This window comes from Macrotis lagotis, chromosome X (genome assembly GCF_037893015.1).
Source record: "Macrotis lagotis isolate mMagLag1 chromosome X, bilby.v1.9.chrom.fasta, whole genome shotgun sequence".
In the NCBI taxonomy this organism is placed as follows: Eukaryota; Metazoa; Chordata; class Mammalia; order Peramelemorphia; family Peramelidae; genus Macrotis; species Macrotis lagotis.
The window spans coordinates 456,151,657-456,176,065 of record NC_133666.1 but is presented as its reverse complement, the minus strand read 5'-3'; the positions used below and the strand labels follow the sequence as shown (position 1 = coordinate 456,176,065).

General features: G+C 36.0%; 2 protein-coding genes across 6 annotated transcripts in view; one reads left to right on the top strand and one right to left on the bottom strand.

The window, feature by feature from the left end:
* The window catches only part of THOC1 (THO complex subunit 1), a 69,728-nt gene extending 52,458 nt beyond the window's left edge, over positions 1 to 17,270 (top strand). The window contains exons 16-21 of one of the 3 annotated variants that reach the window (XM_074202011.1): positions 2,844 to 2,960; positions 3,616 to 3,681; positions 4,835 to 4,918; positions 14,529 to 14,676; positions 16,194 to 16,272; positions 16,865 to 17,270. In XM_074202011.1, the coding sequence (XP_074058112.1) occupies positions 2,844 to 2,960; positions 3,616 to 3,681; positions 4,835 to 4,918; positions 14,529 to 14,676; positions 16,194 to 16,272; positions 16,865 to 17,160 (790 nt within the window). In that variant the 3' untranslated portion in view covers positions 17,161 to 17,270. The remainder of the gene's footprint in view (positions 1 to 2,843; positions 2,961 to 3,615; positions 3,682 to 4,834; positions 4,919 to 14,528; positions 14,677 to 16,193; positions 16,273 to 16,864) is intronic. The other 2 variants (XM_074202012.1, XM_074202013.1) reach the window with 2 other exon arrangements.
* A 1,076-nt stretch (positions 17,271 to 18,346) lies between these two features.
* USP14 (ubiquitin specific peptidase 14) overlaps positions 18,347 to 24,409 on the bottom strand; it is a 37,587-nt gene continuing 31,524 nt past the window's right edge. For all 3 annotated transcript variants that reach the window (XM_074202014.1, XM_074202017.1, XM_074202015.1), the window contains 5 exons: positions 24,177 to 24,269; positions 22,679 to 22,807; positions 21,272 to 21,332; positions 20,066 to 20,173; positions 18,347 to 19,128 (listed from right to left, as the gene is read on the bottom strand). In XM_074202014.1, the coding sequence (XP_074058115.1) occupies positions 18,977 to 19,128; positions 20,066 to 20,173; positions 21,272 to 21,332; positions 22,679 to 22,807; positions 24,177 to 24,269 (543 nt within the window). In that variant the 3' untranslated portion in view covers positions 18,347 to 18,976. The remainder of the gene's footprint in view (positions 19,129 to 20,065; positions 20,174 to 21,271; positions 21,333 to 22,678; positions 22,808 to 24,176; positions 24,270 to 24,409) is intronic.

The window sequence follows — 24,409 nt, the reverse complement described above, 5'->3', positions numbered from 1 at the left end:
TGCTACATTTGGCATTAGAAGCTAAAAGAGACTGCACTGAACTGAGGGCCATGTTGTATTTTTTTGTTTCTTACCTGTATTTCCCTGATCAGAGAATTCATCACCTAGTGACCAGTTTACTTCTGGTGAACCTCTCTGCACTTAAGTTAGTGGTTAGAAAAAAAGGCTTTGTCTGTTACTGGAACTGCTTCCTTATTGAACTAGACCTGGGGAATATAAACACAAAGAATGAAACATTTTCTTTCAAGGAGCTTATATTGTTTTGGAGAATATGAGATGGCACAAGTTGGGGGGGGTAATTTGGAGATGAGATGGCACCTGTTGGGAAAGGGAGAAAAACTGTTAGAGAGAGTATAAGCATTTATTTGTTTATTAGCTTTTTACTGGGAGCTAAGAGATAGAGGTATAAATACAAGCAAACAAGACAGTTCCTACCTTCAGGGAGAATGCATCCTTTTAAATTTTATATTTTTTTATTAATATCTGTTGGTTTTTACATTGCTTGCATAGCCCCCAATTTCTTATTTGTGGCCAAAATTGTCCACAGTTTCTCAACATTTATCTTCAAATGTTTTGTGGTGTGTACACACACACACACACACACACACACACACACACACACACGATTCTGCTTCAGTTTATATAAATTCATGCAAGTCTTTCCATAAGACTTTCTATAGTCTATATTCTTCTTTCTTTTTTTTTAAGATTTTATTTATTGGGGCGGCTAGGTGGCGCAGTGGATAAAGCACCAGCCCTGTAGTCAGGAGTACCTGGGTTCAAATCCCATCTCAGACACTTAATAATTACCTAGCTGTGTGGCCTTGGGCAAGCCACTTAACCCCATTTGCCTTGCAAAAAAAAAAAGATTTTATTTATTTTGAGTTTTACAATTTTTCTCCTAATCTTACTTCCCTCCCCCTCCATCCCCCACAGAAGGCAATTTGCCAGCCTTTACATTGTTTCCATGTTATATATTGATCCAAATTGAATGTGATGAGAGATTTTATCCTTAAGGAAGAAACATAAAGTATAAGAGACGTTAAGAATCAGGGTTTTTTCCTAAATTAAAGGTAATAGTCCTTGGTCAGTGTTCAAACTCCACAGTTCTTTCTCTGGATACAGATGGCATTCTCCTTTGCAGACAGCCCAAAATTGTCCCTGATTGTTGCAATGATGGAATGAGCAAAGTTGATCATCGTCCCCCATGTTGCTTGTAGGGTCTACAGTGTTTTTCTGGTCCTGCTCATCTCACTCAGCATCAGTTCGTGCAAATCCCCCTCCAGGTTTCCCTGAATCACCATCCCTCCTGGTTTCTAATAGTGTTCCATGACATACATATACCACAGTTTGCTAAGACATTCCCCGATTGAAGGACATTTACATGATTTCCAATTCTTTGCCACCACAAACAGGGCTGCTATGAACATTTTTGTACAAGTGATTTTTTTACCTTTTTTTTTTTTTTTGCAAGGCAAATGGGGTTAAGTGGCTTGCCCAAAGTCACACAGCTAGGTAATTATTTAAGTGTCTGAGGTCGAATTTGAACTCAGGTACTCCTGATTCCAAGGCCAGTGACCACTCTGTCTGCAGTGCCACCTAGCCACCCCTTGTTTTTATCCTTTGTCATCATCTCTTCAGGGTATAGACCAGTAGCCGTTTTGCTGGATCAAAGGGTATGCACATTTTTGTTGCCCTTTGGGCATAGTTCCAAATTTCTCTCCAGAAAGGCTGGATGAGTTCACAGCTCCACCAACAGTGTAATAGTGTCCCAGATTTCTCACAACCCTTCCAACAATATATATTCTTCCTTCTAATGGGAGACTGGGAAGAGGGAGAGCCATTAATGCAGTTCTGTGGTTTAAAGTTGGTGGCAGGGAAGTGATATAAGGTACATGCCCATCTTTAAGAGCCCAAGCTGGTTCCAAGACCAGGGTCCAAGTTTCCTATAAAGAAAGGAGAGGGACACAATAAATATAACTATAAGGTAGTTAGGGAAGGAAAGCATTAGAAATTTGTGGGGTCATGAAAGGCTTCATTTAGAAAATGGTGCTCAAGCTATGTCCTGAAGAGAGAGGAATTCTGTGAGGCAGAGATGAGGAAAGAATGCATTACAGGCATGGGGGCACAGAGATGGGAGAGGGAGGACATAGAAAAAAGCCCAGTTCCCAGGGCAGCTAAGTGGTACAATGGTTAGAACACTAGCCCTGGAGTTGGGAGGACCTGAGTTCAAATTTGACCTCGGACACTTGATACTTACTAGCTCTGTGACCTTGGGCTTAGTCACTTAACTCCATTACCTTGTAAACCCACCCTCACCCCCAAAAAAAGAGAGAATCTATAATATGGAAGGAAAGACAAGTTAATGGTCAGGTTGTGATGGACTTATGAGATGCATTAAGGAGTCATTGAAGTTTATTGAATAGGGGAGTGGTGTGGTCACAGCTGCACTTAATTAAGGAAATAATTTTGGTAGTTGTGTGGAGGCTAGATGGAAGAGATGAGGTAGGGGGATCAATTAGGAGGTCATTACAATAGTTTATGCAAGAGACAATGAGAAAGGAAGAATGGTGTATGGATATATCCTTTATATTTGCCTTAATGTGCTCATTCATTTCTCCTTGCCCATTAGTTGCTCCTCACTTGAGACATTACCAAAACAAAATTGTTATATAAGTTATTGTATTGCCTTATGTAATTTCTTGCAAATTGTGGTAATTCTCACCTGAAGTATATTGCATTATATAAAACTTTTCATTATAAGAAAAAGTGTTCTGAAAGTGTTTCCTTTTCAGATCTAAAATTCTTTCAGCTTTCCTAACCACATATAATTCCAAAAATAGTATGCGTTCTGTTTGCCATAGACCATCAGACTCCAAACCTACAAGAGTTATACGAAAGAGAACAGCACCGGAGGATTTCCTGGGGAAAGGACCCAACAAAAAAATTCTGATGGGAAAGTAAGTCAGCTTGTCTTCTTATCTGGGTCAGGATTCGTAACTGTATATTTGATATGTTTGTTTTTAAGGTACTCTTAGAGAATTTTGGAGTTTTTTTGCTACCAAATGACACTCATTTGTTTCTATAAGAGTGACCAAGTATAATCTGCATCACTGCAACTAGACTAGCCTTTATTTTGGAGGTTACTTGGAAGGCCTGTGGCTTCTTTCTGCACTGTCACTTGATGAATTTTGGTCCACATAGAGCCACCTCACCTCCAGTTGTGCCAGGTTATCATGATCCCTATGCTTCTGGTGATTTCCATCAGTTAAAAGCTCATAGATACATTTGAGAAGAGTTAATGTGTTAACTCTCCCTGCTACTCTGTTTCTCCCAAAAAGTGGCATGGAGAGAAATTATTTTCACTGCTCAGCGTAAAAATATATCAGTATGATTGACTGAAAACTTGTATTCCCTCAGAACTTTAAATAAACATTCAAAAGCCACGATTCTTTTGTGAAATGTAATTTTTTTTACCATGAACTATAACATTGTATATTTTCTTAATTGTTAATGAGTATTTTAAGAAGATTAAGACTTAAGAAGTGAATGTTTCATTGACATCGTTGTATTTTTAACTATAATAATTAGGGATATTTTTCTTTTGCTTTTCAGTGAAGAATTAACGAGACTTTGGAATCTCTGTCCTGATAACATGGAAGCTTGTAAATCAGAGTCTAGGCAAGTGGAAATTTTTCCATTTTTGTGTGACCTTAACTAAGAATAAAGTGATGATTGTTCTCCTGGTGACATTAGACACCCAAGAACAAAATTTTAAGATATGTTGTAAGCAAAAGAAAACAAATAGGAAGATCTGGATTTTTTTCAGAACCGTTTATATCAAATCCTTCCAGCTTTGTTTGATCAGATAGGCAAAATATAATGGTGTCTAGATTTCATGAAATCTTATAAGCCACAGAATATGGATTTGTGTGGGTATTATAACTGATTCATAGAGGATAGCATCTGGTTTGCTTTTGGAAAGTTCAGTATCCTGACTCCTCGCTGAAGGTAGTTCATGATCCTGAGATCTAATTACCTAAGTTACCTAATTTTCTTTGATAGTTTAAGATTTCTGGATTTTATTTAGAATTAAAAGCCCAAATGATGCTCTTTAATCTTAATAATAAAAGTTTAAAGAGTGAAAATTAAACCCTTGACATTTAACATGGTTGATATTAAATCTTAAATGTTTAAAAAAAATTGCAGGTTGAAAAAATATTTTATGAAATCTTACCCCAAGATTTTGAAAGACGTTTGATTTAATGAATACAGAATATTAATTGAAAAACTTCAAAACGTTATAAGAATTGAATTATTCGTGCCATTTAAAATTTGGATTTAGGAAAAAAAGATAACCAGATTCCTCTTTTCTTTTCTTATCCCCCTCATCAATTCCCTTGACCCCTCCACCCTACCCCACCCCAGTGATAAAACATATACTTACATACTCATATATCTCATATATATATATATATATATATATATATATATTTGTTAAGCCAGTGGCTCTTCACAATTTGCCACAGATCCCTTTGGGCAGTCTGCTGAAGTCTATGGATCTCTTCTCAAAAATCGTGTTTTTAAATGCATAAATTATATACGATTACAAAGAAAATCAATTATATTAAAATATAATTGTCAAAAATGGTATTTAAAGATTTCACAGAACCCTGGCTAAAAGTCCATGTATTAAAGAGAAAGTCTTAAAACCACAGATAAAATCTTCCATTTCCATTGATTCTTAATAAGATGCACTTTGAAAAAAGAATGTCAGATGTAGGGAAAAAAAGTTATATAATTATGAACTCTTGAATTGTTTTCCAATGAACAGAGAATACATGCCAACTTTAGAAGAATTTTTTGAAGAAGCCATTGAGCAAGCAGACCCAGAAAATATGGTTGAAAATGAATATAAGTAAGTTATGTTTCTCATGATGTAATTTTAAATTTCGTTCCATCGTTAGAAGTTTAGGTCTTCAGAAAAAATCTTTCCATTGTATAAATTGTGAATGTTGGTCTTGTTTCATATTCTCAAGGAGATAACTCCTTTATAATCTTTAAATAGGCAGGGTAGAACTGATCCTAACGAGAAAATTTTTCAGAGTAGTAGTGCCGTTCATGTAGAACAAGACCTCTTTTTTTCTGGATTGAAAATGCCTAAGTGATATGTTTGAGAGTAGTATATTCTGGTGAATTGAGCACTAGTGTGAAGAACTTAATGCTTAATCTTGATTATTGTGAGTCTCAGACTTTTGGCCACTCCCAAATAGGCTACAGTTGCTAATTTTGCCCTCTACAATTTCATTGTCAAACCTCTGCCATCACTGCTATTCTGTAGTCATTCTACTATTTTTTTAGATATTCTTCTCATTTTCCACAAATACTATACCTTCTCAGGGAGCTATCTTTAGCTAACAATTCTGTATTGAGAGCAGCTGCCTTAGTTTCCTGTCATTAAATCCAAGTCCTATTCCACTTCTTATATAACTTCTTCGCAGCACCATCACTACTCGCTCTTTCATCACTCAGTTCCTAGAGTAGCACTAACTGAACCATACCTAAGGAGCTTCTCTGTAATATCCCCAACAAATACTCAGCCATTGCTTTGAAGACCCTCAAGTGAGGGGAACCCACCACTCCATAAGGCTCCATAAGGCAAACCTGCTTTTGGTTTTGAGATTTGCTCTAATGATTAAAATGTTTTTCCTAAAGTTAGGCCTAAATTAGCATTGTTGCAGTATGTTGCTTCTAGTTGTGCCCTCTGGGGCAAGCATGACAAATCTAATCCCCCTTTTACTAACCATCTGTCAAATACTTGAAAATAGTCTTTATATTTATTCTTCCCTAAGCAACCCTGCACCTTCCTTGCACTGAACCTTTCTGCAGGTGTGCTCAATCTTCAGGAAATATGGTATTTGTTTTGCTCATTGGTGGTATTGGCTGATTTGTATTCTTGAAAGGGTATTGAATTCTGAATTGGGCCTTGAGGGATTTTGTTGGGAAATGTGGCCCAGAAGAACTAAAAGACTGGACATTCAATTCCATAGCATGATATCTGGTTTCCTTCACAATTAGATGTTCTCCATTTTTATCAGTGTTCTTCCTAAAATGTGGTGCCCAGAACTGAGTGTAAAAACCAGGGCAGGTAAAAGTAAAATTGTAGACTGACTCAAAGTCCAACCTCAAAAGTATAAAATGTGGGGGCATAACAAATACTCTATAAAAAAAAGATTGGAGAAGGGCCAGCTAGGTGGTGTAGTGGATGAAGCACCAGTCCTGGAGTCAGGAGAACCTAAGTTCAAATCCAGTCTCAGACACTTAATAATTACCTAGCTGTGTGGCCTTGGGCAAGCCACTTAACCCTATTTGCCTTGCAAAAAAACCTAAAAAAACAAAACAAAAAAAAGATTGGAGAATTATTGTTAATTACAAGTTCAACATGGATCGTTATATGATAAGTAGAAAAATCTAGCATGTTAAGCTGCATTAAGAGATGAAGAATATCCAGCACAGAAGAATTGACTATTGGTCCTGTTTAAAACCACATTTTGGAATATCCTGATTCAATTTTGGACATTATAATTTAGTAAGTACATCAATAAACCGAAAAGGAGGCAAGGAGGGTTACAAGACTTCAAGATCATCCCATATGATGATCATTTGAAGGTACTGAGGATGATTGCTAGTAGAAAAACATTGACCCAAGGACCAAATCTGACTGCCAACTGATTTTTTTGTACAGCTGGCATGTTAAGAATGGTTTTTACATTTTTAAACTTCTATTTAAAAATCAGTTTTAAAATGATATCAATGTAATTTTATTTAAAAATGTAAAAATTCTTGTTTAACAAGCTATCCAGAGGGGCCTCCGGATAGCTTGTTAAACAGGCTTAGGTGGCACAGTGGATAGAGCACTGGCCTTGGAGTCAGGAGGACCCGAGTTCAAATCTGACCTCAGACACTTAAATAATTACCTAGCTGTGTGGCTTTGGGCAAGCCACTTCACCCCATTGCCTTGCAAAAACTAAAAACAAACAAGCTATCCAGAACCAGTAGCAAGCCAGATTTGACCCTTGAGCTGACCCCTGGCTTAGAAGGAGAACACTTTGATGGAGAGGGGAAGTCATCAGATGGAGAATGATATGACTCTTAAGTATTTGAAGATGGATGACATAGGGGAAGGAGGTTAATTGTGGCAAAAATTAGAGATTAATTCAGCCTTGGTAGAGAGTAAAATTGTCCTAACAGTGGTTTTTTTTCCCCCTTGTTCCAAACTTGTAATTTTGTTGGTATAGATAACTCCCAGTGAGAAAATTGTTGTGTCTCAATATATATCTGCAACTATTCTGTAACTTCTCATTCTGCCTCACTTGTCCCCTCTTCAGTCCATTCTCCAATCAATTTTTTTTTTTTTTAGGTTTTTTGCAAGGCAATGGGGTGAAGTGGCTTGCCCAAAGCCACACAGCTAGGTAATTATTAAGTGTGTGAGACCAGATGTGAACTCGGGTCCTCCTGACTCCAGGGCCAGTGCTCTATCTACTGTGCCACCTAGTTGCCCCCCCAATCAACATTCAGTGAGGTGTTCCTAAAGTCTAAGTCTGACCCTGTCACTTGTCTGTACAGTAAATTCCAAAGACTTACAGTTGCATATAAAAATCAAACATAAGCTATATCTTGCTTTGAAAGCCCTACACATCCTCACCAATTTACCTTTCCAATCATTCTATCCTTGTGTTCTATTAAATAAGCTTTTTTTGGGTGGGTGGGTGGGGAAGGTTGGGTTGTTGTTGTTTTTAGGTTTTTGCAAGGCAGTGGGGTTAAGTGGCTTGCCCAAGGCCTCACAACTAGGTAACTATTAAGTGTCTGAGGCCAGATTTGAACTCAAATACTCCTGACTCCAGAGCCAGTGCTCTATCCACTGTGCCACCTAGCTGCCCCTCTATTAAATAAACTTTACAAATGTTTCATTTATTCCTCACCACAACCTTGCCAATAGATGCTGTTGTTATCCCCATTTTACAGTGAAGGAAATTGAGAAAAGGGGAGTTTAAAAGATTTATCCAGGATCACAAAGCTAGTATCTTGAGATTACATTTGAACTTAGATCTTCTGACTCTTAAGACCAGCACTTTATTCACTGTTTTCTATCTTGAGATTTTTGCATTCATTGGCTGTCCCTATTCCTGAAATACTCTCATCTCTTTACTTTTTGGGATCTTTGTTTCTTTCATAACTGTTCTAATAGCTTTCCTGAATCAGGCCTTCCTCATGCCACTGGCTCATACCTTCCTTCCTCAAAAATTTTGACTCCTTTATTTTACATATATTTTATACATATTTAAGTCCATTTTTGTCATCCCCAGTAGAACAGAATGTAATTTATCAAGGGCAAGAATTATTTTATTTTTGTCCTTGGACCTCTAGAGCTTAGTAGTTTGCCTAGCAGATATCAGGCATTTAATAAATGTTTATTGGTTAATTGTTTAATTGAGATTAGCCTTGAGGTTCTGTTAGATTAAGTATATTACCCAACATCTCAGCAAAAATGTGACAAAGGCAGTATTTGAACCCAGAACTTCTAGGAGACTATCCACTATACCATATTTCCAGACCCCAGTGTATCTTTCTATCCTCCATGAGTATTACTCCCCTTCATGTTCTCTGCAATGTTATTCAAACTGGTCTTCTCTTTTTCTTCTCCATGTCAATCTATCTCCCATTTTTTGAGCCTTTGCACTGACCATTCCCAGTTACTGAGAGGAGAAGGGAGTATATTTCAGTGATGGTGAACAGTTAGTATAAAGGTAACACTCAGATATGCAAAGTATGCATTTCAGCACATTTTAAATAACATTGCCTTTGAAATATGGCAAGATGTGTGGTAAGATGTAGCAGCATAGAAGGAAAATAACCCAGAACCCAGTTAAAAAAACTCACTAACATATGGCAACTCAATTTATTTTGCTCTAAATGAATTCTTTAAAATGGCATTACACTTAATGGGCATCCTGATGGATATGAATTATTTTGCTCATCTGAACTGCATTTCTTCCCTTAAACCTAAATTCCGGTGTCTTTTTTCTTAATGAGGCCTTTCTGAACTTCTCCCCTAATCCCCTCCACCTCAAATTATCTTATATTTAACTGTTTTTAACTTAATTCTCTTTATGTTATCCATTATATATTTATATATGAAGAGTTTATCTTTTTTAATTTTTTTTTTTTTTAGATTTTTCAAGGCAACGGGGGTTAAGTGGCTTGCCCAAGGCCACACAGCTAGTTGATTATTAAGCGTCTGAGGCCGGATTTGAACCCGGGTACTCCTGACTCTAAGGCCAATGCTCTATCCACTGTGCCACCTAGCCGCCCCTAAAGCTTATCTTCTTTATTGGAAGGTAAACTTCTTCCAAATTTGGCAATATTGTTTTTAAATATTGCCTAGCACATAGCTTAAGCTATCTCCCAACTACAGCTATCCAAAAGTGAGTTAAGTCTCTTCAGGAGTTAATGGATTTCTTCCTCATTATATGTCTCCAAGGAGAAGTTAGATAACTCTCTCTTGTTACCTGTCCTAGGAAAAGGATTCTTATTCACATACAGATTAGGTAGACTGTAAGAATCCTTCCAATTCTGAGTTTATTTATTCATACATTCTCTTTAAGTCTATAGTCTTTCTGATAACTCAGTCTTCCAGACTTCTCCAAGATCTTATTCAAATGATCAGCTTCCCTTTACTGCCTCTTCAATTTTTCCAATTCTCTTGGCTTCTTTTTTCAGCTATGATCATCTCTCAGTTCATAAAATCATGACTTCTCTAGCCTCTGCACTCCCATGTTAAACTTCATTTCTAAAATTTTTAAGAAGTCCCCTCCACCTACTGAAAAATCATCCACACTGTCTTTGACAAACCCTTGCAACTTTGCAAATTTTTCATCACTATGCTGAAATTACTAATTCTGACATCATATTGACCTAATCACTAGATCCAATAACTTGGCTCAGTTCTCATCCTGTAGGAATTTGCTGCTTCTTCCATTTCTCATCTTAATGCTGCCTATCCTGTGAAGCCCAGCTCAAAACCCATTTCCCTTATAAACCCTAACCTGAAGTTGTCCACTGCATTTGGTAATAGCTTTTATATCACCTACTGGTATGTCCATAAGCGAGATACAAAATAATGTAATCCTGCTTTGTATTACGGTTACATGTATTGTAATTTATGTGTCATATCCCACTTAATTTTTGTATTCCCCTTTTCCCCTCAAAGTGCCTAGCAGAGTATCCTATGTATTTTAGTTTCTTCTTTAAGAATTTTTTTAATCAACATATTTGGGTTTTTGTTGTTGTTTTTGTCCTGTTTTACTTATTTTTTCAACTACATGCAACAAGTTTTTTCAACAAACATTTTTTTGCAAGGTTTTGAGTTTCATATTTTTTTCCCTTTCCTTCCTCTCTCTAACATAGGCTGTGTGTGTGTGTGTGTGTGTGTGTGTGTGTGTGTGTGTGTGTACATATATATGTATATAAATATATCATGCTAAATATAAATACATAGTAATCACATTTTTTAATATAATTTTCAAATGTATTCTCCCTGCCTCCTCCTCCCAACAGAACGTTCCTTCTGATAAATAATAATAGTTTTTTTCTCAGCCCTCAAATTTTCCTTTAATTCCAAATAAGAAATTCATTGGCAGATGTAATACTCCACACTCATTCATTTCTCCAAAGGAGGGGAGGAATGGGAGGTACCATTTTTCATTTTTTCTCCAAGTCATTGTAATTAAGGTATTTTTCTTTTTTATTATTATTTTTTACTTTTACATTATCATGGTATCTCTTGTTTTCCTGGTTCTACTTACTTCACCTTGAAAGTTTTAGGGGCAGCTAGGTGGCGCAGTGGATAGAGCACTGGCCCTGGAGTCAGGAGGACCTAAGTTCAAACCCGGCCTCAGACACTTACTAATTACCTAGCTGTGTGGCCTTGGGGAAGCCACTTAACCCCATTTGCCTTGCAAAAACCTAAAAAAAAAAAAAAAAGTCTTCCCATATTCTTCATAGTCATCTTTCCATAATTCTATAAATTCTTATTATTTCTTAGGACAATAATATTCCCTTATATTCATAATAGAGTGTGGATGAACATCTGCTCTCTTCAGGTCTTTGCTATTATAAAAAGTGTTGTGATAAATTTTTTGGTGTATATACAACCTTTCTTTCTGTCTTTGATATTATCATCATTATTGTTTGGCTGTGGTGGTTATTAGCATCCTTGAATTATATGCTTAATGGTGGGGTCTATGAAAGAAAGAGCGCCAGTTCACATATTTACTAGACATACCTCTTTCCTCAGCCCCCTCCAACATTCACTATTCTTATCTGAAAACATCTTGGCCCATTTGCTGGATGTGGGATTAAACCATAGTTGGGTTTTCCTTGTAATTTCTCTATGATTTGGAACAGTCTTTCATATGGTAATACAACTCACTTTCAATTCAACCAGCTCTAAAACCAAGACCTACCATGTAATAGGCACCTATGCTAGGTGCTAGAAATAAAAAAATAAAAAAAAACATGTCTACTTTCAGGGACCATATATTCTACAGGACAGAAACAAATCAATATAAAATAATTAAGGGAATGGGAGTGGGGCCAGGAACAACCTCTGAGGGGAGATGGGACTTTAGCTGAACCTTGCCAGTGGCTCAAGAGAGGATAGAAACAGAACAAAGAACAATGTGCCAGAGGCAGAGCAGTCAACAAGTGAGCCAGTTTAGCAAGAAAGTAGAGTGCAGTAGTAGAAGTAATGTGAAATCATCCAGTAAAGTTAGATTAGAGCCGGTTGTGAAAAACTCTAAATATAAGAAAAATGTCTATTTTCTCCTATTGGCAGGAGGGAAAATTTTTGAACAGAGGAGTGAATCTCAGAAATAATAGGATCATTAGAGGCCTACCAGGACATAGTTCAAACTTTTAACAGAAATACCTTCATGACATGTTCGAACAGTTATTACATAACCTTCACTTGAAGACTCCAGATGATAGGAAACTCACTACCTTACAAGAAGTTCATTTCCTCCTAGTACAGCTCTATTGTCTTTGTTTGTTTGCAAAGCAATGGGATTAAGTGACTGACCCAAGGTCATACTGCTAAGTAATTATTAAGTATTTAAGCCCATTTTGAATCAGGTCCTCCTGACTCCAGGGCTGGTGTTCTATCTACTGTACCCCCCAGCTGCCCCAGCTCTAAGTATTGTTAGGAAGGCTTAGGAGTGTTGTTTTTAATTTAATGGAAACCTGCCTCTATAGATCTTCTATCAAGTACTCCTAAGTCTGTCCTCTGGGAGTAAACAATATCAGATATCAGGAGAAAACTGTCAAGTTACCAAGTCAAGATCAGCCTTCAGACTCCTCCCTTGTCCTTCTTTAAAATTAATGTGGCATGCAGAACTGAACATAATACTTCTTGTGATACCCGATCAAGATAGCATAGTAGCAAAATCACTCTCCTTGTACTTGGTACTTGAGTCTTTTTAGACATTTGAATCATTGTTAACAGATTTTAATTTAAATCTTTGTTAATATTACTATAATAGTAGCATTACACAATAAGATAAATCTAGAATTGATAAGATGAGCATTAAAATAATTCATTTTCATTGGGATGCTCATTGAGGGTAAGTAAATAGAAATAGGTAAGTTGATATAGAAATTGATATGGTTTTAGAGAATTCATTTAGAAAAAAATAGAGTTGCCACATAAATATTAGGCTTTTCATGTACTTCAGATTTTTTTTTATTGCAAGGCAAGTGGGGTTAAATGACTTGCCCAAGGTCATACAGCTATAGATAATTGATTTTTTTTCTCTGCTGCCGCACCTCACCATGTTTCAGAAACACTCTTGTGTATAAAACTGTTTTCTCTGATGTAGCATTAAGCATTGAGTGCCTACTATAATAGGTGTTAGGCATGAAAAAAGAGCTTACGGTCTAATGAAGGAGACAAAATACAAACAAATATGTACAGAACAAATTGTAAATAATTAACATTAGAAAACTAGCACTAAAATTAAGAGGGGACAAGGGAGGCTTCCAGTAAAAGGTTGGAATTTTAAAGGAAGCCAGGGAGATCAGTGGTCAGAGTGGAGGAGGGGAAGCAATTCTAGGCATGAGAGGAAGCCAGAGAGAATGCCCTGAACAAGAGAGGGAGTATATTGCTCCTGAAACAGCAGAGAGAGCCAATGTCACTGGATAGAAGAGTATTCTGTCAGGGACTAATATAGTGATGCAGTGGATAAAGCATTGGTCTTAGAGTCAGGACAGGAGTTTGAATGCTGCCTAGGCACTTGATATTTACTAGCTATGTGACCTTGGGCAAGTCACTTAAACCATAATTACCCAACATCCAGTCATCATGGTTCCTATCTGGCCACTGGACCCAGATGATTCTGGAGAAGACAGTGAGGCTGGTGATTTAGTCCACCCCCCTCCCCCCCCACTCAAATCCAATTCATGTGCTTGTAATAGCAATACCTCCTTGATGTCATGGTATTCTTCAAGAATGAAGGATAAGGGGTGGCTAGGTGGCACAGTGGATAGAGCGCTGGCCCTGGAGTCAGGAGTACCTGAGTTCAAATCCACCTCAGACAAATTACCTAGCTATGTGGCCTGGGGCAAGCCACTTAACCACATTGCCTTGGAGAAAAAAAAACCTAAACAAAAATAATGAAGGATAGGGGGCAGCTAGGTAGCGCAGTGGATAGAGCACCAGCCCTGGAATCAGGAGGACCTGAGTTCAAATCCAGTTTGAAACACATAATTACTTAGCTGTGTGACTTTGGGCAAGTCACTGCCTTACAAAAACTTAAAAAAAAATGAAATTGACTTCATCCATCAAGCTATAAGAAAGACTGGAAAGGGAGAGTGGGCTAGGTTATAAAAGGCTTCAAGTGCCAAACAGCAGTTTAATGTGATTCTTAAGGCCACAGAGAACCACTGAAGTTGGGGAGGTGGTGAGAGTGGGTTGACATTGTCAGAATTATGCTTTGAGAAAGTTGCTGACAGCTGAATGTAGATGAAAATGTTGAGGCTGGCAGCTCCACCAGCAGACTGATGTTTGTCCTTCATTCTTGAAGACCGTGACAATAATAGAGAGGGTAGGAATGGGGGAGGGGGAAGAGCTAAGATGATGAATTGGTTTTGGACATTTTGAATTAGAGATGTTTACTGGACATCTGGTTCAAGATGTCTGAAAGACAGTTGAAGAGCTTTGGTGACTTTTGCCCAGAGGAGACTCCAGCTTGTAACTAAGGTAGTTGCAGTAGTACCCAGGTATTAAATTAAAACTAGATTTCTGTTCTTATCAATTGGGATATTAATATAGACTATAGATTTTGTGTTTTGGGGTTAGACAAGATTATGATATAGAGCAGTATTTCAGCTCTGACATTAAGACCATTAATGAATGTTTGATGTATTTTAGCCATGAATGACAAAAAAAAAATCATCTATTTTTATTTTTATAGGGCTGTAAACAATTCCAATTATGGATGGAGGGCTCTAAGACTGTTAGCACGTCGCAGTCCCCACTTCTTCCAGCCAACCAATCAGCAGTTTAAAAGTTTACCAGAATATTTAGAAAACATGGTTATAAAACTAGCCAAGGAGTTACCAGTAAGTACTTTTTTTCATTATCCTTCAAGTGTTAAATTTGTAGTAAAGGTCTGTTTGAAGGATCTGTGACTCAATCCATATGGGTTCTACCTCCAGCAACAGACTGCAATCCTTCTTTCACTTAAGACCACCTCCATGTGTTAAGGGCCCAATACTTTATGTGTACATAAAATAGTGACAACTCATATGAATGTTTTTATATAGTTATTGCAAAGTTCTCCAGTGCTTCTTTCACTTAAGACCACCTCCATGTGTTAAGGGCCCAATACTTTATGTGTACATAAAATAGTGACAATTCATATGAATGTTTTTATATAGTTATTGCAAAGTTCTCCAGTGCTTCTTTCACTTAAGACCACTCCATGTGTTAAGGGCCCAGTACTTTATGTGTACATAAAATAATGACAACTCGTATGAATGTTTTTATATAGTTATTGCAAAGTTCTCCAGTGCTTCTTTCACTTAAGACCATCTCCATGTGTTAATGGCCTAATACTTTATGTGTACATAAAATAGTGACAACTCGTATGAATGTTTTTATATAGTTATTGCAAAGTTCTCAAAATTTCTTTTAAGGTTTCTCAAATGTTGGGTTACATATCAACTTTGTTGTACTTCAGCATTGATTCAGATGACTAGGCAACATCCATATGCTTCATTTACCTTTGCTATCCTATCATTCAAAATTTATTAAGTACCTAGTACCTGCCAGACACTGATAAATACTGAGAATACAAAGCAATAGGAAAAAGTGTACATTGTTCTCAACAATCATCCTGGAAGAGCAAACATGAGTTTAGCTTCGTATTGGGGATGAATAGAACAAATGATCAAATGTTCCTACTGTTGAGGACATGAAAACTGTCTCAGGGATTTGAAAGGGCACTTGTCGAAGAAAGCTATACTTAGCTCCAGAGGACAAAGCTTCCAATCACTGAGGGTGGAAATACAGATGGAGAAATTTTTCTTGAATGATTAGATTAGAGCAAAATGGACTGAACCACTTTCAGAAGTATCTGGTGGTCTGTCATTCAGCTTTTTCTTGAAGATCCCAAATAAATGAGAACCTGAATAAAAATTCACATATCTTTGAACTGCTTCCTTAAAGCCATTTCACCCACCCTCTTGTTTTTCCTGCTTAGCATGTGGGATTCAGGATTAACCAGTGCTGCAGATGTGGTCTGACCAAGACAGTATAAAATTCAGTGAGATTTTTCAAATGATCGTCTTTTAGGGGTGGGTAACTAACTCACATTTGCCAGTTCTTTGGGTACTCTTTATAAGGATTAACTTCATCCAGCTCTAATAACTTGAAGTGATTTTGCTTATACACTGCCTTAAAATCCACTTGGTCTACTTATTTTTGTCCAGTTTTTCCCAAAGGACTTATTTTACTGGGCAGTAAAGACCTTGCATTCTAATTTTCCAACTACCATATTTATTTACTGCTTCCAAATCTCTGTGGATTTTGTCTATAAAAAAAATCTTTAAAAGGATTACTTTTTAAAAAATTTTAGCCTCCTTCTGAAGAAATAAAAACAGGTGAAGATGAAGATGAGGAAGATAATGATGCTTTACTGAAGGAAAATAATGAGAGTAAGTCTGTCCTTTCATACTTTGATTTCTCATCTATTCAAAATCCTATCATTGAATTTGGTGCTTCTGATCAGGTTTATATATCCTTATTTCTTTTAGTAAAAAAAAAAATAAATAAAAATATTCCAAATGAATTGAAGTTTTATTTACTAAATCAAAATAAGTACATTTGTTGAAATTAATTTTTAGATGTTTTTAATGTTTGTCATAAGTAAAGGTTAAAAAATTTACATGTTAAAAATAGAAATGATTTCTTTCTACTTTCTATTCGGGATTTAGAAAAGGAAAAGAAACTCACTGATTTAACGGAAACTTGAATTAATTTTCACAAGAGGAGTCCAGTTTGGATTAATACCATATCTGTAATTGCTGTAATGTCTAAGAATTTGTTACAGTTCAGTTTCGGCTAAAAAGAATGGTGGCATCTTTCCTGCTGTATATCAGTCCTACCTCCTGCTTTCTGCTAGAGACTAATACAAATTACTGTATGACATTACTGTTATCTTGAGTACAGAGAAAGGATGAGAATACAGCATCCCCTTAAAAAAGAGATTGTATAATTTTTGTTTTTTGTTGTTGTTTTTTTTTTTAGGTCCTGATGTTCGACTTGACAAACCAGTAACAGGGGACCAAATAGAACTGTTTGCTCAGAAGTTGGGAGAACAGTGGAAAATATTGGCTCCGTACTTAGAAATGAAAGACTGTGATATAAGACAGATTGAGTGTGACAGTGAGGATGTGAAGATGAGAGCTAAGCAGTTGCTAGTTGCTTGGCAGGATCAAGAGGGAATACATGCAACACCTGAGAATCTTATTAATGCATTAAGTAAATCTGGATTAAATGACCTTGCAGAAAGTCTAACTAATGACACTGAAACAAGTAGTTAACTTATTTCTTATTATATTTTTTTAATTAAAACTGTGATGCGATTTTGTTACCAAGCAGCATTTGATAAGAGATCCACTTGTTTTGGTAAACAATAAACATTTTTATAACATTTGTGTACAGTTGATTAGTGCTTTAAGGACAGCAATAACAGTCCACTGCCTCTCTGAATTCCCCCCAAATAGAGAAACTATAATTAGCATAATTATAATTTATCTGTTAACTGGATAATCATACCTACAAAGTGTGTGTAGAGAATATGATCTCCTGATGCAGGGAAGTAGCCATAGATAATAGTATTTTTTAAGGGATGAACCTTAAGACCACATTTTCAGTGGTAAAATTCAAAAGCTACAATTGCCAGACAGTGTTAACAGGTTATGAGATTCTTTTAATTATGTACAAGTTAGACTGGTTTCTTGAGTGACCATCCTCACTGGAATGTGCTACTCAGGTTATTCTGTAAACACACTTCGATTCAGTTTCCTCTAAAAGTAACTGACTCTATCAATATGGTTCCCCAAAAATGTTCAAATTGAAGGCATCAGTAGGTAACATCTGAAAGCTTCCGGCTTTCATGACAGCATAAAGGCACTAATGGTAATGTAGAAATCTTCTGGACGATCCCTTGTTACTTTATTACTCCAATAGCATTATAATTTTGTTATAACTAATGTCTTGAGGTAAGGTAATTTTTTTTTTTAATTCTATGTCTGTCTCCAACATAGTATCTGAGGCCAAATTTGAACTCAAGTCATAAGGAATTTTTGTAGCAATGGAGGTAGATGAAAACTTAACTGGTTGAGATCTTATTCCTGCCCTCATTTATGACTGATTCCCAACTTAAGTATTAAGTAAAATCCCTCACCACCCAAGTAATCCACTAAGAAGGGGAATAACTTCCAGTTAGGGCTAGGGCAATGTTCCAGTATAGTTATGAACTTAGCATGAAGAAATATTTGAGGGAAATGTAGCTTGTGAATGACATTACATTTAGGCAAGACTAGTAATGCAAAAAAAATAGGAATCGGCTCACTGGGCCTAAAGAAAATTTTTTTAAGCGATTAATCACTGAAAAGCCTTTTTAAGAGAACAAAATAAAATTAAAAAACTGTTTAAGAGCTTAATAACTGATGAACAGCAATAAGAATATGTAGCACCATACTAAGAAGACACTATAATCATATGTACTGTTATTGATCACAATTTATTTTGAAGTCATGAAATGCCAGCAACAGAACAGACTGAGTCAGCAGGTCAGGCTGGACAAATACTTGATTGTAGCCATGTTTCCAAAGGCCATGGGCAGCAGCACTGAGTTACACAACAAGGGCAACATTCTCCCTTCCACCTTCTGGCAAAACTTTGTTAGATAAGGCAAAAGGATGGGCAGCTATTGAATGGTGGTCAGAACCATGCAAGAATAACAACAAATGATGGAATAATAGGTGTGCAATAAATATCTGATTGCTCAATCTTGGGCTGGAAAAGGCAGAGAAACACTAGGGCAGAATGTATTGGTTGAAAGGCATTTCCATTTAAATTTTTTTTTAAAGAAGAAATAAGCCTTTTTAAAAAAAAGTTGTCCTGCTTGCTACTTTTATACAGGGGCAACGGAGTCCAAAGATGAACTCTTTTGTGTATCCTGTTTTAAGTTTTGTTAATACATGGAACAAATTTCAAGTCTGATTTCACCCTCTTGGCTCCACATGAGGGGAAACCATGTAGAACCACCTAAAATTTCTCTATAGCTCTGGGGTTTAGAAATGATCAATTAACATTTATTCCACACCTAGTCAGAGATAGCTAAGATGAAGATTATTGTGAAGGTTCTTCTTCAATTACTTCAACTCTGCGAGGCCCATATAATAGAACATAAGCTATGTGCCAATCTCCACCACCAGATAACCGCAAGATATCTTCTGGTGTCACAATGCTGACTTTATCATCATCAAACTTAATCCATTCATCTAAACAAAAGAGATAAGAGGTAAGATTATAAATATAAAAGTTCTTTCAAAAATCAAGACACTATATACCCTTTGACCCCTACTGGGTCTATACCCTGAAGAGATGATGAAAAAGGGTAAAAATATCACTTTTATTCATAGCAGCCCTGTTTGTGGTGGCAAAGAATTGGAAATCAAGTAAATGTCCTTCAGTTGGGGAATGGCTTAGCAAACTGGTATATGTATGTCATGGAACACTATTGTTCTATTAGAAACCAGAAGGGATGGGATTTCAGGGAAGCCTGGAGGGATTTGCATGAACTGATGCTGAGGAGATGAGCAGAACCAGAAAAACACTGCATATCCTAACAGCAACATGGGGGTGATGATCAACCTTAATGGCCTTGCTCATTCCATCAGTGCAACAACCAGGGACAATTTGGGGCTATCTGCAATGGAGAATACCATCTGTATCCAGAGAAAGAATTATGGACTTTGAACAAAGACCAAGGACTACTACCTTCAAATTAGAAAACAAAACCAAAAAAAAAACCTTATGTAATTTTGCTATCTCTTATACTTTACTTTTCTTCCTTAAGGATATGATTCCTGTCATCACTTTCAAATTAGATCAATGTACACCATGGAAACAATGTAAAGGCTAACAGACTGCCTTCTGTAGGGGGTGGAAGGAGGGAAGCAAGAATGGGGGAAAAGTGTAAAACTCAAAATAAATAAAATCTAAAAAAAAAAAAAAAATCAAGGCACTGAGAGACAGCTAGGTGGTGCAGTGGAAAGAGCACCAGTCCTGAAGTCAGGAGGACCCGAGTTCAAATTTGACCCACTTAATAATTGTCTAGCTGTGTGACTTTGGACAAGACCCATTGCCTTAAATAAATGAACAAATAAATAAAGGCACTGAAAATAGAGATTCTAAAAAATATTTTACAGTTTTTACCTTGTTTCCTTTTAACCCATGATACATAATGGCCAGAGGAACTAGACCTTCCCTGATGTGTTAGCACTGCTTGTAAATCGTAATAACCACAGTTATTAGAGCCAATATCTGAAAAAGAAAAAGTGTATCCATAAGGAAGGCAAAGTAAATTAATGTATGAAGAAATTAACATGGCCCACTAAACAGTGTTGGAACTGAAGACATGAGGTAAATCCAATCACATAAGTATGTGAGCCCTGGCAAGTCACTTAAATTCTCTCTGCCTCAGTTTCCTTATCTGTAAAATGAGGATAATACTAGCAATCTACCTTCCAGCATATTTATGAGGATCAAATGAAATAATTGTAAAGTATTCAGGGTATCACCACCAGCAATAGCAGCAGCAACATTTTGATGGAAAGCAATGGAGAACTGAGCAGACCAATGTTGTTGATCTCAAAAAGAAACAGGGACCAAACTATACATAAGAATTCCTGCAGGTCACTTATTACTTCCCAAATTACATTTTAATCTGGTTCAGGTCATACTTGAAACTTTTGAGTCACATGGCACCCACAATTCACTTGTCTTAACATCACTGGTATAGATCACCAAAATGGAAGCAGGCACAGTGGTGGGCATATTAACCAAGAAAAGAGGCCTTAAAACAAAAGGAAAGATAAAAACTGGCTAACAAAAATTCAAACAATGTCTGCTAAATTTAAGATTTTTACAAGGTACAAAAGCACTGTGATAGAAGCTAGAGGGAGATACAAAGTTTAAGAAGTAAGATCTTCCTTCATAGAGTTTACAGTACATTAGAAATGGTATAATAGCTTACATTTCCATAATACTTCAAGATTTGCAAATCACTTTGCAAGCTATCTCATTTGATGCAACATACTCTGTGAGGGTTATGCCACTACCAACAAAACAATGACACGGAAATGCATTTATATGAGACATACAAAAGGTGCTGAGGATATAAGAGGAAGGGAAAAGAGATGTCCCCTGACCTTAGACTGTTAATATCAATAAACATGGAAAATATACATAATATGGGGGAAGGAAAGGAGACTTGCTTAACTGCAATGCAGAATCCATGTTGGGAAATATTAGCAAGCATAAAGCAAGGTTAGTCTAGGTGGTTGACCATATTTGGTGGTTGACAAGTATTTTTATTTGCAAATACAGATCTTAAGCAATCAGGAAAAAATTTTCTCTTACCATCAGGAAAAGAAAATGGCTCATATTTAACTTCTTTCTGTGCACCACCACTTTTGTTAGTCTGTAAAAAAAAAAAAGATTGTAATTCTGAACCATAAATTCCAATTATTCTCAAATACTAAATATAAATATAAATCTACATATCTCTATATGATAATAAATAAAACAACCAGTGGTCTAGAATGGAAGGAAACTTATATGTAGCAATAAACCATCTAAGGGAGTGGGAAACCATAGTTCAATGAATACCACTAGTATTTTTTGGAAAATGGAATAGGACAGTTTGTTTGGTTATTTTTACACAGAACAAATAAAGATAAAATTATCTTCCCTCAAACCTAAGCTCTCCTTTAAGCAGTAAAAATAAATCCCCTTAGTAAAGGAAACATATGTACCAAATGTACTTAAACTACTTCTCATACCTTTCATCTAAGAACTCAAAGCACTTAATATGTTAACTCATAGCAATGGCTACTGGTTGGATGTAGGAAACTCAAATATACTGTATTTATACTGAAAGAAGCACAGCATATTTACTTATACGCAACTGGGGGTAGGGTGAGGAACATGTCCCAATAAATGAGAGGAACAAAAACAAAATTCAATAGTTAAACTGAAATTTAGAACTGTTTATAATTTTCTTTGAAACTAGCTGGGGTTAAGACAGTGAAGGAGATGTCCATGGAATAATAGTCTTTTAGATTCCAAGAAAGAAAAGTTGTTAACCTAGATAATTTGATTTAGTTTGATTGGAATATGATACTACCTTTAAGAGACTTAAGTTTAAGTATATTTTCATCATATAAAAATTACAACAAAACATAGTTACAACATATAGAGATATCTATACAATAGATATACCAAGAAAAAAGGCCCATGTTATAAAAATCAGTCTTATAATAATATGATTTTAGAGATAGGACATTCCAGTAAATGGAGCTCAGTGGTCTTGGGTGAATCAAGTTTCAAAGTTTATTTCCATCTGTTAAAATGGAGATACTCCTAAACTGTATAAGGAAAAACAACATAACATACCTATTTTACAGGCATGTTGAAAGGACTAAGTGAGTTTCTGTGAAGTGCTTTGAGAACCTCAGAAGAAAGGAGACATAAATTATGAACTGCAAATAGAATGGGAATTTAAAAAACAAAAACATGAAGCACATTGTACTTATAAAGAATGGAGTATACCTCATGACTAAATAAAAGATTTATAAGTCCTTTTAAGAATGTTAAAAAAAACTTTAAAGACCTATAGGGTTAGATATATTTACCAAATTAGATTGTAAGTATAATGACTTGTAAGTTAAGATTAGGCTCCGAATGTCATTAAAAGTAACTACTGGCTGCTGCCTCTGAATTTTAAATATTAAACTAGTTATCGAAAAATTGTCAGAATAAACCTACTGTCTTTGGCTGTTGATTTACTTTTTTGTCTTCTAGATCCTTGAATTTTGACCGAAAGGAGACCATTTTTTCTTGAAGTTCTGGTGTACATAGTTCATATACATCCAACATAAGAGGAAATTTAACATCCTTTAAAAAAAAGAAAAGGGGGGAGTGGGGAGAGGGCATAGAGTAGACATTGTAAAAATTGATGGGAAAAAAAATCAATTGAAATATCCTTTAGAAGATTAAAGGGAAAAAAGTTTTTAAAATGAGTTCACCTTTACCAAAATTTTTCGAATTCACACTTTTGAGAGTTTAAATAAAACAAATAATATGAAAATCATTTGTGGAAAAATAACATAAGAATGAATTTTTTGCTTTGTAATTTTATTTTCTAGTAGTCAAAAGAGTAAATAAGTTCTGTCCTGCTAAAATAAGGAATTTCATCATTTTACATTTTATACCCTCAATCTAATCTAAGAGAATCAGTATTCTAAACAACCCAGAAATTCTTTAAGACAAAAGCCATATTCTAAAAAATGGGTTATCAACAAGGATCATTCCCATTTTTAAATAAAATTGGGCAGTTTTTCCTTTACAAAATCATTACTATTCAGTTATTCAAATAATATCATTCATGGAATTAGGTTCTTAGGGTCAACCTCACAAAAATTTATTTGACCCATTTTTTTTTAATAATGTGTGGTTTTCTTTTGAAGGTATATTTTACTAATACAAATCACAACCCCTCCATATCTCAGTACATGATCTACAAGGGATTCTATGGAGTTTGGGGAAGGGGAGAACCAATAACAACAAATTATTGTGTAGCCTAATTGGAGATAAACCTCTCAACACAACTAGATGGAGACTTAGACTAGACGTCCTGCAGGATGGGTTTCTCCTAGCTTGGTAGGACCTTCCAAAGGAGCTCTACTGGCAAAATCTTCATAGACCTAAGGTCACCTCCAAACCAAGATAAGACATCCGAATAAGATGCTTTTATGGAGGCATTGACATCATACACTTATAAATAGAGCTCTAATATTATTCTGAAACATAAGTCAGTAAATACAACATAATGCTGTTTCTATGGAAAAATGCAATGAGTTCCAATTCATTATTCCAGGAACACATTGCTCTTGGCATTATAAATAGGGTCCCTTTCTTATTTCCATTGTGACAACAGCATCAGAAGCTCCCAAAATGAGAGGCAGCTGAATGACCAAGGCATAAGGGCAGGTAGAATGTATGTGTGTGTGTGTCTGTGTGAGTATATATAAACAGATACAAACATCCCCTCACGACTCTCTTTCTTTTAACTTGTTAACTTTTGCATCTGCAAAAGATATCACATCTCTAAGTAAAATGTTCCCTATGAATTCTGAATTGGAAAAGAGAAATTGCTCGCACTGGGAAAGTGTGTTTACTGGTAGGTTCTTTACCCTCTTGATCCCCCAAAGATAAATTAGTCTTGGTGATATAGGAATGTAAATAATTTATTATATCAGCTAACCTTAAGAACTTTGGCATTCACAGATTCCTTCTCTTTGTAAAAAAATCGAACCATCTGAATAGTAAGGTAAGCAGGTAGTCGGCTAATCTTAGACTGGGGAAAAAAAAGGAGAAATATTACATCTCAAAAAACTGCATTAGACTTACTTTTTAAAAGAACAAACTGTTTACCTCCTTGATGGTGAGAAAGATTTTTCCAAACATAATTACTTACTTTGAAAAATTGTCAACATT